Genomic DNA, 11,602 nt, shown 5'->3' with positions numbered 1-11,602 from the left:
GAGGCAGAGGGTTCTGTCCCCATTGGGATGGGGGTTACAGCTGTGCCCAGGGGTGCTGAGCAGGACCGGGGCACGGTGCTGCCTGCTCCCCATCCAGCACAAATCCATGCCCATCCCTTCCGTTTCTCCTCACTGGGATCGGGCTCCTGTGCCCGTCCTCGTGCTGTGCCCCCAGTACGAGGACAATGGGGACAGGGTGCCTCCAGCCATGCTCCCTGCCAGGTGCTGGGCTGGGGGTTGCTTTGGGGGCCGTAAGAAGGGGAACGCAGGGCTCAGAGAGGCAGAGTGCTGCGGGGCCCAACCGTGGAGACCCCACCTCGTCATGTATTTCCTCCCTTGGCTCTGCAGAGCCCCCGGGCACGGCGCTGCGGATGGATGCTGTAAGCCCGGGGCTGAGCTGCTCCCGGAGCCACGGGCACGGGCTCCCTCGCGTGGGCGAACCGGGAGCTGCGCGACCGCACCGCGACACGAGAGGGCTGCGGGACCCCCCGGAGCACCGCCCCAACCCTATGGGACCGGGGGGCACAAAGATCCGTCCCCACAAGTGAGCGCAGCCGTCCCCACGGAGCACCACGCGGTAATACGGTGGTGATGGCTCCGTAGTGGGACAAGGCAAACACAGCCAGGCTGAGCTGCAGTGTCAGCTTTAATCCCAGCCGATGGGGTATAGGACCCGCTGCTCAGCCAAGGCTGTGAGGGCACGAGATTCCAGTAGGATGGGGATGCAATACAGCATACAGTGCCAGCATCTTCCCACGCAGATGCAGGTCTCAAGGCTTGTAGTGCAGGTCTGTGGTGATGAGCATGAAGCCCTGCATGGAGAAACAGGTAAGAGAAGGGCATGGTGGCACAGGGACAGGGGTGAGGGGGCAAGGGTTGGCACTCACCTTGTGCAGTGACAGGCGTGGGTGCAGCAGGGTGATGCCATGTGGGGTGGGCAGCGGGATGCCGGGACGGAGCCGCTCTGCAGGGATAGCAGAGCTGTGAGTGGAGTGGCACAGGGATAGTGGGGGTTCAGGAGGAGGGGGACACAACACTCACTGTTGGCCCAGGGCACCCCAAACAGCCACAGCCCAAACTTCAGCGTGTTCTCCAGCTTCTCCACCTGTAGGACACCCGTGAGCCCAGCCAGAACATTACCCTCAGCCCCTGGCCCCATGCGGGGTGTTGTCCTCACCCCCCTCCTCATCCAATTGTGGCTCCATCATCACCACTCACCTGCAGTGGGCCCACGTATGACTTCACTTGCACCACGCTGAGGCTGAGAGGAGAGAGGAGTCAGCATCAAGCACAGGGATAGGGCTGTTCCCCTCCATGGGGCAGGGAGGGGCTGAGGACTGGGATAGAGTTTGAGCAACAGGGCAGTGGGCACAGGTAAGAATCAGAAGCAGGATGGAGTCTGAGCAGATGACATGGACCCAGGGATGGAAATAGCCAAGAGGTAGAGTGTGGGGACAGATCAGGGAGCCTGGATACACAGCACAGGGCTGGAGACTCACCTCTTCAGCCCCACTGTGCCCCCCAGCCTGTTCCCAGCAATGGTTGGCTTCCCCGTCACATTGGCATCCTGCAACAAGAGGAGAGATCAGCGAGCCAGCATCAATCCTGCATGGCCCCAGCATCACCTCGTGTCACTCAGCACAGCCCCAGCACACACAGCCCCCCAGCTCAGCCATCAGGACCAGCCCCCAGCCCCAGTGCTGTGGCAACCTGGCACTCACAATGTTCAGCAGAAAAGCAGGGATTCGGGTGGCATTGGGCAGCACCACAAAGGCCTCAGCAGAGCCGAAGAGAGCCCCATGCAGGGCGTTGGGATGGCAGGAGAGCAGGGGCTGCCGGCGGGCCCAGAGGTGCAGCTCCACAGGGCGGCTGGGGAAGTGCTGCTGCAGCTGGCAGAGTGAGGGCAGGGCTGGCACCGAGCTGCCGTGGCACTGCCAGCACCCAGCAGCTCCAGCAGTGCCACAGCCAGGGAGTGACAACACGCCCCATCCTGCCCACATTCCAGCTGCATCCCATCCTATGTCTCATCTTCCTGCATCACAACACAGCTGTGTCCTGTCCCAGCTGCATCTCATCCTGAATCCCATCTCTCCCACATCCCATCCTATGCCTCAGCCTATTTGCACTCCATCCCAAGTGTCCCATCCCTCCCCACGCCCTCATGGCTCCCATCCCACGCCCACCTGTGGGGCGAAGTTCCCCATGCTCTCTGTGTTCAGCTTCAGGGGGAAGCGCCGTGGGAGCTGGAAGGCAACAGAGGTCAGGGTGCTGTGGGGGCACAGGGGCACCACGGCCAGGACCCCATGGGGCAGCAGCTCTGCCCCTATCCGTACCATCTCAGCAGTGATGTTCCTGCGCAGAGCTCCAGCTGTGAAGTACACAAAGGCTGCAGTGTTGGCGACGAACTCAGTGACAGCCACCAGCAGCATGGGCTCCTCCAGCTCAGGCAGCTCCACAGGCTGTGCTGAGAAAGGGCTCTGCCACCGCCCGTGTACCCCAAAGAACTCTCCCTGCGTGGACAGACACATGGATGATATATGGATTGATGAACGTGAGGCCCAGCCCAGCTCCCTGTGTGATGGCTCTACCTTGAGGTCAACGTCCCCATGCTGCTTTGTGATTTCTGGCTGTCCCAGCAAGGAGAGGTCGATGGCAGCAAAGGGGTCAAGCTGAGCAGACACTGCAGGGTGGTGGGGACAGACAGAGAATGAGCCAGACCCTCGTGCCCCACCAGCCCCCAGTCCCACTGCCCCATCTCCGCACCCACCTCGCACATTCTTCAGGCTGTCCTGCAGCCTGCCGATGCCCTTCTGGATCTCGACACAGAGCTGGAAGCAGAGCAGAGTGTCAGGGAGGCTCAGGCTGGGGGTCCCTGAGCTCCTCTCTAGGCACAGGGGCAGCACTGGAGTCACCAGCCGAGCTCACCTTCTTGTTGAGCTGCTGCCTCAGGGTTCTCTGGAGCAGCGGCACCAGGAGGTTGTACAGCCAGCTGTGGGGCACAGAGCAGCGCTCAGCTCACCTCCCCAACCCACCCCCGAGCCACAGCAGGAGCAATGGGGTGATGGTCACCTCTGTCCCTGGTGGAACTCCAGGCGCAGGTCGGTGCCGTGGGTGTCACAGCCGGCAGCCCATATGGAGGGCTGGCCCTGCTCATCAGCACCCAGCCCCAGCAGCACAGCCACCGCCAGGTCCCCGATATGCAGCCGCAGTGAGCCGCTGTCCCGCCTGGGGATGGTACAGCTGAGCAAGAGGACAGAGGTGGCCCTGTCCCTATCCTCACACCCTGGCCCAGCAAGGACTCACCATGCACCCAGCTGTGCTTTCCAGGTGGCACTGAGCTGGATCTGGGCACGATGCACTGTCAGCTGCACGCCCACATCCTCAGCAAAGTCCACGGTGGAGTCGTTCATCTGCAGCTCGTGGATGTGGATCCTGCACACAAGAGGTGGCTGGGGCTCACAGCAATGCCCCGGGGATGGGGAAAAGGGTAGGGACAGGGATGGACGTGGAGATGGGAATTGAGATGGGAACGGGGAGGGACATGGAGATGTGGACAGGGATGGGGATAGAGATGAGCACACATGGGCAGCTCTTACTGAGGCACGGTGTAGTTGAGTCTCCCCAGGAATGGGGTCTGGTAGGAGCCTTGCAGGTTCAGATCGTGCTCCTTCTGCAGCAGCGAGCGAAGCAGATCCAGCCCAAAGCGCCGGCCTGGGGCAGAGCAAGGGGCTCAGGGCTGGCACAGGGGCACCCAGAGTCCCTTCAACACCCAGATCTTCAGGATCTGGACGTGATTCCTAGGGTTCCCCCCCACCAGCACAGCCCAAGCAGGTGCAGACACCTACCATACTCTAGAGCACTCCGGGTCACCCGGCCCTTGATACCAGGGCTGGAGGCAGAGGCAGGCACACAGACAGCCATCAGGAGCAGAAGGCACAGCCACATCCCCAGGATTGCACCGCTCAGCAGGTGGACACGGGTTGGGAGACTTCCACTGGCACCAGGACATCTGCAGGGCCTTGGAGCTGGAGCAGAACACATGGCTGAGAGCACCCGGCCGATGCAGAGCCCAAAGCATCCTCACCAGCTCAGGCCTTATATCGGGGCACATCAACTGACATCAGCTCCCGTGTGCACATCGGGGCCACCGCGGTGCTCCAGACACCAAAAGCCCGGCCTTGCCCAACGCGTGAGTCAGAGGGGAAGCCAGTTCCCCTGCTGTTCCCCGTTTGTGCCTCTCTGGGGAGTGTGGGAAGGAGAGGGTCTCACGCGTCGTCACTTCTGGCCGTGGGCTGCATGGGGATGGAGACACGACCACAACCCTGCCCTCGTGTCCCAGAGGGAGGGGACAGCACATAGAGATGTGTGGGGACCCAGCAGGGCCTCTGCCTAAGGATAACTGAGGAATAGGAGGATGGGACAGCATCGGGCAGGGGATGCAGAGGGGCTGTGCTAAGAGATGGGTTCAGCCTTTATGCAGCCGTTCCCACCTTGGGGGGGCTCTGGGTCATACAGGGTCAAGGAGCCCAGGACACAGCTAGCAGCCCCAGGCACAGGGTGACGGGAAGGCAGGGACAGTCAGAGCGAGAGCAGAACTCTGTGGTCCTGCTGAAAGCCCCAGCGGGTGGTGAGGAGCTGAGCTTGGAACCCACTGCACGCAGGGAACAGCCCACTCCCATCCGAGGAAACCCCCAGCGGGGATGGGGCAGGGGCTGCATGGGGGGAATGCTGCTGGCCTGGAGACAATGAGTGGCCAGGAGTGTGGACACGCACCCACAGCCCGGCTGCAGTGCATCCTTCTTGGGTCTGAGGTCCCGTCCTAGCATTGTATGGGACACAGACCCCTGGCCAAACAACGCTGAACAAAACACAGCCCCATATAGTGCACCTTAAAAACTCCTGCCCTCTTCCTCTGGGCTCCCATAGCTGTATCCCCAGGGCCAACTCAGCCACCAGCACCATCCCAGCACCCCAGCTCAGTGCCATCCTGCCCCTCCGACCCCAGTTGCCCCACGCCCAACCTCACCGTGGCCAACAGGGGCAGCAGGTCCCATGGTGGGTCCACTTTCCTTGTGAGTGGCAGCGGGCAGCAGGGACCTGTGACGCCAGTGTCCATCCTGGGGTGGACGGGCTGGTTGAACCGGAACATCACCCATGTCCCTGTGTCCCTAATCCCTTCCGGGATGAGTCAGGCACCCACCGCAGCACCCAGGACCTGTTGGGTGCCCGCAGGGGCCAGGCCCTCCCTGGGGCTTTCCCGCAGATGCTGGCGTGGATGCATCCGGCACAGCGGCACGTGGCAGCGCTCAGCCCAGCCCTGCTGGCCTCATCCCTGCCCTCTGTCTCTTCTTAGCGGTGCCCGCCCTGTGTCCCTGTCACATCATGTCCCCGTGCCTCAAACCAGGAGGATGCCACGTGGCGATGGCACCGAGCAGGGTTGGAGCGGAGGTTTGGGGCAGTGGGACGAGGTGACACGCAGAGCTCTGCTCCCCATGGCGATACACGTGGAGACCACGGCCAGGTCTCCCCATCAGGCAGTGTTGAACCCCTCCGGGCAGCCCCCGCGGGTTCGGCCGTGCAGTGCGAGCGGACACCGGGAGAGGGACCCAGAGCTGCGGGAGCAGAGTGCTGGAAAGGGATCGGGGAGGTGCTGGGAGAGGGGTGGGACAACGGGTGAGTGCAATCCCAGGGACCCGCATCCCACATCCCCCGCTGCTGGCGCCAGGTGGGCTCGGTTGGGCCACATCCCAGTTCCCTGCATCCCTCGCTCTGCTGGGAGGGACTGGTTGTGCTGGAAAATTGCACACACAGCTGTGAACGTGGCACTGTGCAACGGCACTATCGGCCATGCACAGGGATGGGACTGCAGGAGCGATGTGGGTCCCACTGTCCCACTATTCCCACCCCATCCCAGCCAGAGTGGGACACAGCCATCCCCTCCTCAGGGGCACATCACTGTACTGTGGGTATGAACACCTGGAGTCAGCCTGGGGGATGCAGCTGGAGACCCCAGAGCCCAGATTGCCCCCCAGCCCCGCGGGCTGTTCCAGGATACACCATACCCAATGTGAGTACCTAAGCCTCTTCAGTGCCACCATAATTGCACAACCGTGTCCGATGCAATTTCCTTCACCAGGAATGTTGCTCATCTCCTGACCACAATCCCAGGGTGAGCAGCAGCTGCACGGGCAACACCACAGCATCCCAGGCACAACAGCTGCTGCTGCAGCTCCAGGCAGCACGTGGGGAATTGTCCCACACAGTGTCCTCTCCCCGGCTGCTGCAGTGACTCACAGGTGACAGCATGTGAGTCATGGGAGAGCCACGGGCAACCCTGTGAGGAAGTGGGACGAGGGCAGGCCCAGGAGTTGCCCGACAATGGCTCAGCTGCAGCTCAGCCCTGCCCCGAGGTGTGGGACCCAGGTGGGCTCGGAGCCCTGCGCCCGGCACCCACCTGCAGGGGGCAGCTCCAGGCCTCGCTGCTGTTTTCCCACGGCTGGAACCGAAGCGGGAGCCTCTTTCCCTCCAGCCCAATCTCAGCCTCAAACCACACCAGAACCCAAGGCAGATTAAGCAGCAGGACATGATGGCCTCAGGGCAAAGCCACCGGCTCCACAAGCACGGTGCTGGGACAGGGATGTGACACCCGCAGCCCCAGCAGTGCATCACAGAAAGCCCCAGCCAGCACCCCAAACCCCCCACCCCAGGGAAGATGTGGCCACCCCAGGAGAAGCAAGGATTCAGCCCAGAGCTCCCGGCCCCACAGAGTGCACAGGAAAACCCACAGCCAGCTCAGGAATCCAGGTGTACCCATGCGCTCCCTGCTCCATCCCAGGGTTCCCACTCCCCCACCACCACCACAGCCCAGCTCCAGTGCTGCCACACCGCGTGTACACAGCCCACACCAGAGCAGATGGGCTCCAAGTGGTTTGATGCTCCAGTGCCCAGACCCCCCCCCACCCCAGCAACCCCACGCAGTGCGGCCACGAGAAAAGAAGTTTGCCTGGTAATCAGGGCTTGTTTAATAACAAAACTCCAGCTATTGTAGAACAATATTCTCCAGCATCATTGTAATATACAATACAGGGAATGCTCTCAGCAATCTGAGAAGGTTACGAGCCGCGGCCGCCGGCTCCGCAGAGGCGTCCATTCCGTGCACTTCGGCACAACCCACAGCTGCGGGTCCCGTCCGTGCGCGGGGGGCCCCGTTCGGGTCCGTGGAGGTCTCTCTCAGCGGCACAGTATGCGGTCGGCAGCGGCCATGCACGGAGCCTGCGGGTGGGGAAGAAGCGGGCGGTCAGTGTGAACGGGGCTGGCACAACAGGACGGGGCGCAACCGGAGGAGGACCGGGAGAAGCGCACGGAGGATGGGAACGGGACCCGGGGTCGGGAAGGGTTCGGAGGGGCCGCACTCACCTCGGGAGGCTCAGCAGCAGCGGGGGGTCGAGGAGGGCCGGGCTGCAGCGCCAGCTGCAGGTCCCAGATGTAGTCGATCACGTGCTGCAGGAGCTCCACTTTAGAGACCCTCCGGTGCCGCGGCAAGGTGGGCACCAGCGCCCGAAGCCGCGAGTAGCAGCCCTTCATGTCATACAGCAGCGCGGCGGCCGCCTGCTCAGCAGCGACAGCTCCTGGGCCCGGCCCACAGCGGGCGGCTTCTCCGGGCCGTACGGCTTTCAGTGCCCCACCGGGACCGGCGGGCAGCGGCGAAGGGGCGGCAGCGGCGACCTTCATATCGAGCGGCGGCGGTGGGACCCTGCGGGCGGCCGTGGGAGCTCCGCGCCGCGCAGCGCCAATTATAGAGCGCCGCCAACGGGGGGCGGGGCCTCGTGGCGAGCGGCGACCAATAGCAGCGTAGAGGAGGCGGGGACAATCGCGCCAGCCCCATTCATGCGCCCCGAAGGGCAGCGCCTTAAAGGGACCGCAGCCTGGAGAGTGGAGTTGGGGTGGGGGGGCTCAGAAATGCGGGGTGAGTTCTAGGGGGTGCGGGTGCTCTCAAAGTGCGGGATACAAGCAGGCATCGCCCGGCCCGCCCCCCCGTAGTCCCTTAATGTTGGCAGTGACACCGTGGGCTCCCGGCGCTGTGTCTCTCCGCACCCCCCGGGATCCCCGCATCCCCATTTCTACTCAGCCCAGCGCACCCCCCGCACTCCAGGACACGCAGCCCCGCGCTTCCCTCAGCCTCTCTCCCTCTTCTCCCTCTCCCAGCCCTGCCGACCCCACGCGCTCACTGCAGCCCCCGGGGCCCCGTGCAGCCCCCCCCCCCCCTCCTCCCGCCTCCCCAGACCGTTAGACGCCAGGGCCGTGACGTCACCCATTCATAAAACTCCGCGCGCTGTCAGCGCGGCGCCGCGCGGGCGGTGCCCATGGCGACGGGGGCGGAGTGGGGCGGGGGGTGGGGGGGCACCTGCAGCCCGACCCGGGAACGGGACACGGCCACCCCTACGGAGACACGGGAACACGGCCATCCCCGTGGGGAAACGGAGACACCCAGCTCGGGGCGCCGGTGAGCGGCACCTGGGGCCGGTTGGGCGGCGGAAACCTTCGTGCGGTCTGAAGACGAAACAGAAACCCAGTCCCTGCCCTAAAGGGCTTCCGATCTAAGCGTTAATTAGCGTTAATGATCGCTACCTTAGCTCACACCTGCAGGGAGGTGCGGTCACGGCTTTGCGGGGGCCGGGCAGCACCGAGCGGGGCGGCTGCGTGGGGACCCCCCCGGCACAGCTGTGGGCCCTCCGGGCACCGTGCGGGCAGCACGGACACGTGGGTACGTAGGTGTGTGCACACACGTGCATGAGAGGTTCACACGCACAAAACCTTGTAGATACACACACGCACAGCACACACGCACGTACATAGATGCAGAAACATATATGGACAGATGCACGTGCATACAGGCATGCTGTGCCAGGGGTCGATGCACAGGCGTTGCTGTGGCTGCAAGAGGCCGTGCCATCCTGTCCTCATGGCAGGGGTTTGTTGGAGGTCAGACCCCCCCGCGTCCATCCCTGGCTCTGTGCAGAGCCGCAGCAGCCTCCTCTGGAACGCAGTGAGTTGAAGGCTTCCCCTCATCCTCCTCCTCTGCAAAGAGGGGGCAGTCCTGGAAAGCTCTGCACACAGAGGGCCTTTAACCCCATCACCTCCGGCTCTGCCCTGCCAGCCCGGCTGGGGGAGCCGCATCCCCCAGTCCCTCCATCCCTCTGCCCCCGCCCCCCCCCACCCCTCTGCCTTTGTGAGCACCTCCAGCCCTCTGTCACCATCCCTCTGTCCCAGTGCGGTTCCCAGGGTGGGCACAGCTCCGGGGTCACCCCCTCCATTCAGGGCCCCGCGGAGGGCCTGGTGCTGCCCGTTTCCCACCACGGCTCTCAAAGCCACTAATTAGCCCCCATCTGGCGGTGCTGGCCTGGCCGCGGCGGGGAGGCCGAGGACATTGTGCACAGGAATGCCTTTCAGCAGAGCCGGGCGCCCGCCAGCTGCACCGCCAACAATACGGCACGGCTGGGATGAGCCAGCCCTGAGCATCGGCCACCCCGGGTGGTGTGGGGACAGCGATGGGTGTCCCATGGTCGCCCCATCCCGTGGGGTGCCTCTGAGGGACTCCCCTTGGCACGTCGGGGTGCTGGGGATGACAGACCTGCGCCGCTGCCTTGGCTGCAGTTGGGAGCGGGTGCGCCGGTGTCCGCGGGCAAGACGGATGGCTTCATTTCCATCTCAATTCTGGGAAAGGGGCACACGGTTCGGTAACAGCGGCCTCGGCCATATGGCGCTGGCGGGGCGCAGCCTGGCCGGGATTGTGGCTGCTTTGCACCGAGTAGGGGTTGCCCAGCAGCAGAGCACATCAAAGCCTCCGGCCGTTTCCCCCACCGCGGCACCGGAGGGACCACACAGGGCACAGCTGCACTGCCTGTGCTATGGGGACACTGGGGACACTGCCACGGCCCCATGGCAGCACCCAGCCTTGTGCAAGGCTCTGCAGCTTGGCTGCATTTGGGGGGCTGGGGCTTAAGATGGATTTTGCAGCCCCTAGCCCTAGCAGCAGCAGCAGCGTGATAGGCTCAGGAAGGACAATGTGTCCCGGTAGCACAGATTGGGATGCAGACACACGGCTGAGCAGCACGGACCTGCATGGATGCACAGATCTGCAGACACCAGGATTCAGGCTGGCTGTCCTCCAAGTGAATGAAGGCCCCCAGCTGTGAATACACACCCCAAAACCCAGACTGGGGCTTTGCATTGCCTCCAGCTTAGCCATCCCTACACCTACACGTCTCCTCAGCACCCCGCTCTACCCTGAATAGGGCTCCTGGCAGAGCAGAGCACTGTGGAGCCCCAACCTTGCCGTGTGGCCACCAGCACTCGTTACACAGCTGGAGAAGGGCTGAGGCCTGAGAAAAGCCCCCCTGCGCTCCCCTCCCGCCTTCTCCCTTCCCGTTCCCGGCTCCATCCGCTGCAGCCCAGACCAGCTGGAGCCAGGCGGCCCTTCCTGGGATTTATTCCAGCTTCCTGCCCCTCCTCGCCAGCAGGCCGGGGATGGGGCTGCTCTCTCCTGCTTCCTCTCCGTGCTCACAGCCGACGGTCAGGCGCCGGCACTCCGTGGGACCCCGGCTCTCATCAGCAGCACCCCCACAGTCCCCACCAGGCATCTCCATCCCCTGGTGCTGCAGCTGGGCTGGGGGATGCTTGGACAAAGCAGATGCAGTGGGGTGCTGCATCCAGCACGCATCCCCACATCCCTGCTAGGTAAAACACCTGGACGTGAGCGTAAGCACCAACACTTCTTAACTCTGTGCTTGGCATCTGAACCCCCCTTTGCACCCACAGCCCATCCCACTGGGGCACAGGGCTCAGCTGCAACCCCTGTCAAAAGGAGCATGTGCCCACGGGCATCTGCATAGCTTCCCAACCTCAAGCTCCACAGCTGCAGCAGGCTGGCTCTGTCCCGTCCCCCAGCTCCACAGATGGAGGTTTCACACTGGAGCCAGGGCGTTTGCATTTCCGTGTCCTCCCCCTAAGCCGGAGGGACCCTGCGGTGAGGGGAAGGTGGCCCAGACAGAGTGGAGCCGTGCAGCCGCTGCAGGACCCAGGTGCAGCACGGGTGGGTGAGCCCGGGGCCGCCCAGGCGCCAGCTTTGCTCCCAGCTCTGCTCCCAGCTCCTTGCAGGGCCTGAACACTTCCTTCCTCCAGGCCCTGCCCCGCTTATCGGCCGGGCAGGGCTGGGGTGACCCCGCTCTCCCCTCTCAGTGCCTTCCGCTCCCCATGGTGCAGCTGTGGGCCCTTGAAGAGCTCCCAGCAATCTGTTGTGCTCCCGTTGCCCTCAGCTCTGTGGGCAGGAGCAGGGAGGCAGCAAGCAATGCAAGGGCACAGCCTAGGGTACAGCATGCACCCCAATGCAGTCCTGCGTGCTTCCGAACCCCAAAAACTACACAGGGATGAGTGCAAAAGCATTGTGGCACTAGGATGGTCAAAGCCTGGGAGGATGCAGGGTCCCAAAGGATGTGGTGCCAGACCCACAGACCCGGGCAGGGCACAGCACCCCACGGCACAGCCCGTGTCATTTTCCATGGGATGCTGGAGGCTGCTGAAATCACATCTGGAGTCTAGACTC

The 11,602-nt window shown here is 63.8% G+C and overlaps 2 protein-coding genes across 2 annotated transcripts; both read right to left on the bottom strand.

Moving 5' to 3' along the window:
• Positions 1–55: 55 nt before the first annotated feature.
• LOC116226133 (bactericidal permeability-increasing protein-like) lies at positions 56–5,194 on the bottom strand. The gene is made up of 16 exons (XM_090152455.1): positions 5,027–5,194; positions 3,846–4,025; positions 3,597–3,711; positions 3,304–3,432; positions 3,070–3,225; positions 2,926–2,989; positions 2,768–2,828; positions 2,589–2,680; positions 2,334–2,510; positions 2,184–2,243; positions 1,722–1,889; positions 1,500–1,567; positions 1,219–1,261; positions 1,042–1,105; positions 888–964; positions 56–812 (listed from the first exon to the last, which is right to left on the bottom strand). Exons 1-16 carry the CDS (start codon positions 5,154–5,156, stop codon positions 771–773), a joined length of 1,626 nt encoding a protein of 541 aa, XP_090008581.1. The 5' UTR covers positions 5,157–5,194; the 3' UTR covers positions 56–770.
• Positions 5,195–6,809: 1,615 nt separating this feature from the next.
• Positions 6,810–7,786, bottom strand: ID1 (inhibitor of DNA binding 1). Its single transcript, XM_031588908.2, has 2 exons — positions 7,417–7,786; positions 6,810–7,272 (listed from the first exon to the last, which is right to left on the bottom strand). Exons 1-2 carry the CDS (start codon positions 7,729–7,731, stop codon positions 7,231–7,233), a joined length of 357 nt encoding a protein of 118 aa, XP_031444768.1. The 5' UTR covers positions 7,732–7,786; the 3' UTR covers positions 6,810–7,230.
• Between the last annotated feature and the right edge of the window lie 3,816 nt (positions 7,787–11,602).

Source organism: Phasianus colchicus, chromosome 17 (genome assembly GCF_987193195.1).
Source record: "Phasianus colchicus chromosome 17, bPhaCol1.hap1.1, whole genome shotgun sequence".
Lineage (NCBI taxonomy): Eukaryota > Metazoa > Chordata > Aves > Galliformes > Phasianidae > Phasianus > Phasianus colchicus.
Note: the sequence above shows the minus strand (reverse complement) of the source record. Positions and strands in the feature narration are given on the sequence as shown.

Bases quoted from the DNA above. Each gene is read 5' to 3' on its own strand.
- LOC116226133 (XM_090152455.1), bottom strand. From the start codon at position 5,156: ATGGGTGATGTTCCGGTTCAACCAGCCCGTCCACCCCAGGATGGACAC. The intron at 1,262-1,499 runs GTGAGTCTCCAG...CTCTCCTCTCAG, and splicing joins GGCACAGTGGGGCTGAAGAG to CCTCAGCGTGGTGCAAGTGA. The intron at 813-887 runs GTGAGTGCCAAC...TTCTCCATGCAG, and splicing joins CACGCCTGTCACTGCACAAG to GGCTTCATGCTCATCACCAC.
- ID1 (XM_031588908.2), bottom strand. From the start codon at position 7,731: ATGAAGGTCGCCGCTGCCGCCCCTTCGCCGCTGCCCGCCGGTCCCGGT. The intron at 7,273-7,416 runs GTGAGTGCGGCC...CCCCACCCGCAG, and splicing joins CTGCTGCTGAGCCTCCCGAG to GCTCCGTGCATGGCCGCTGC.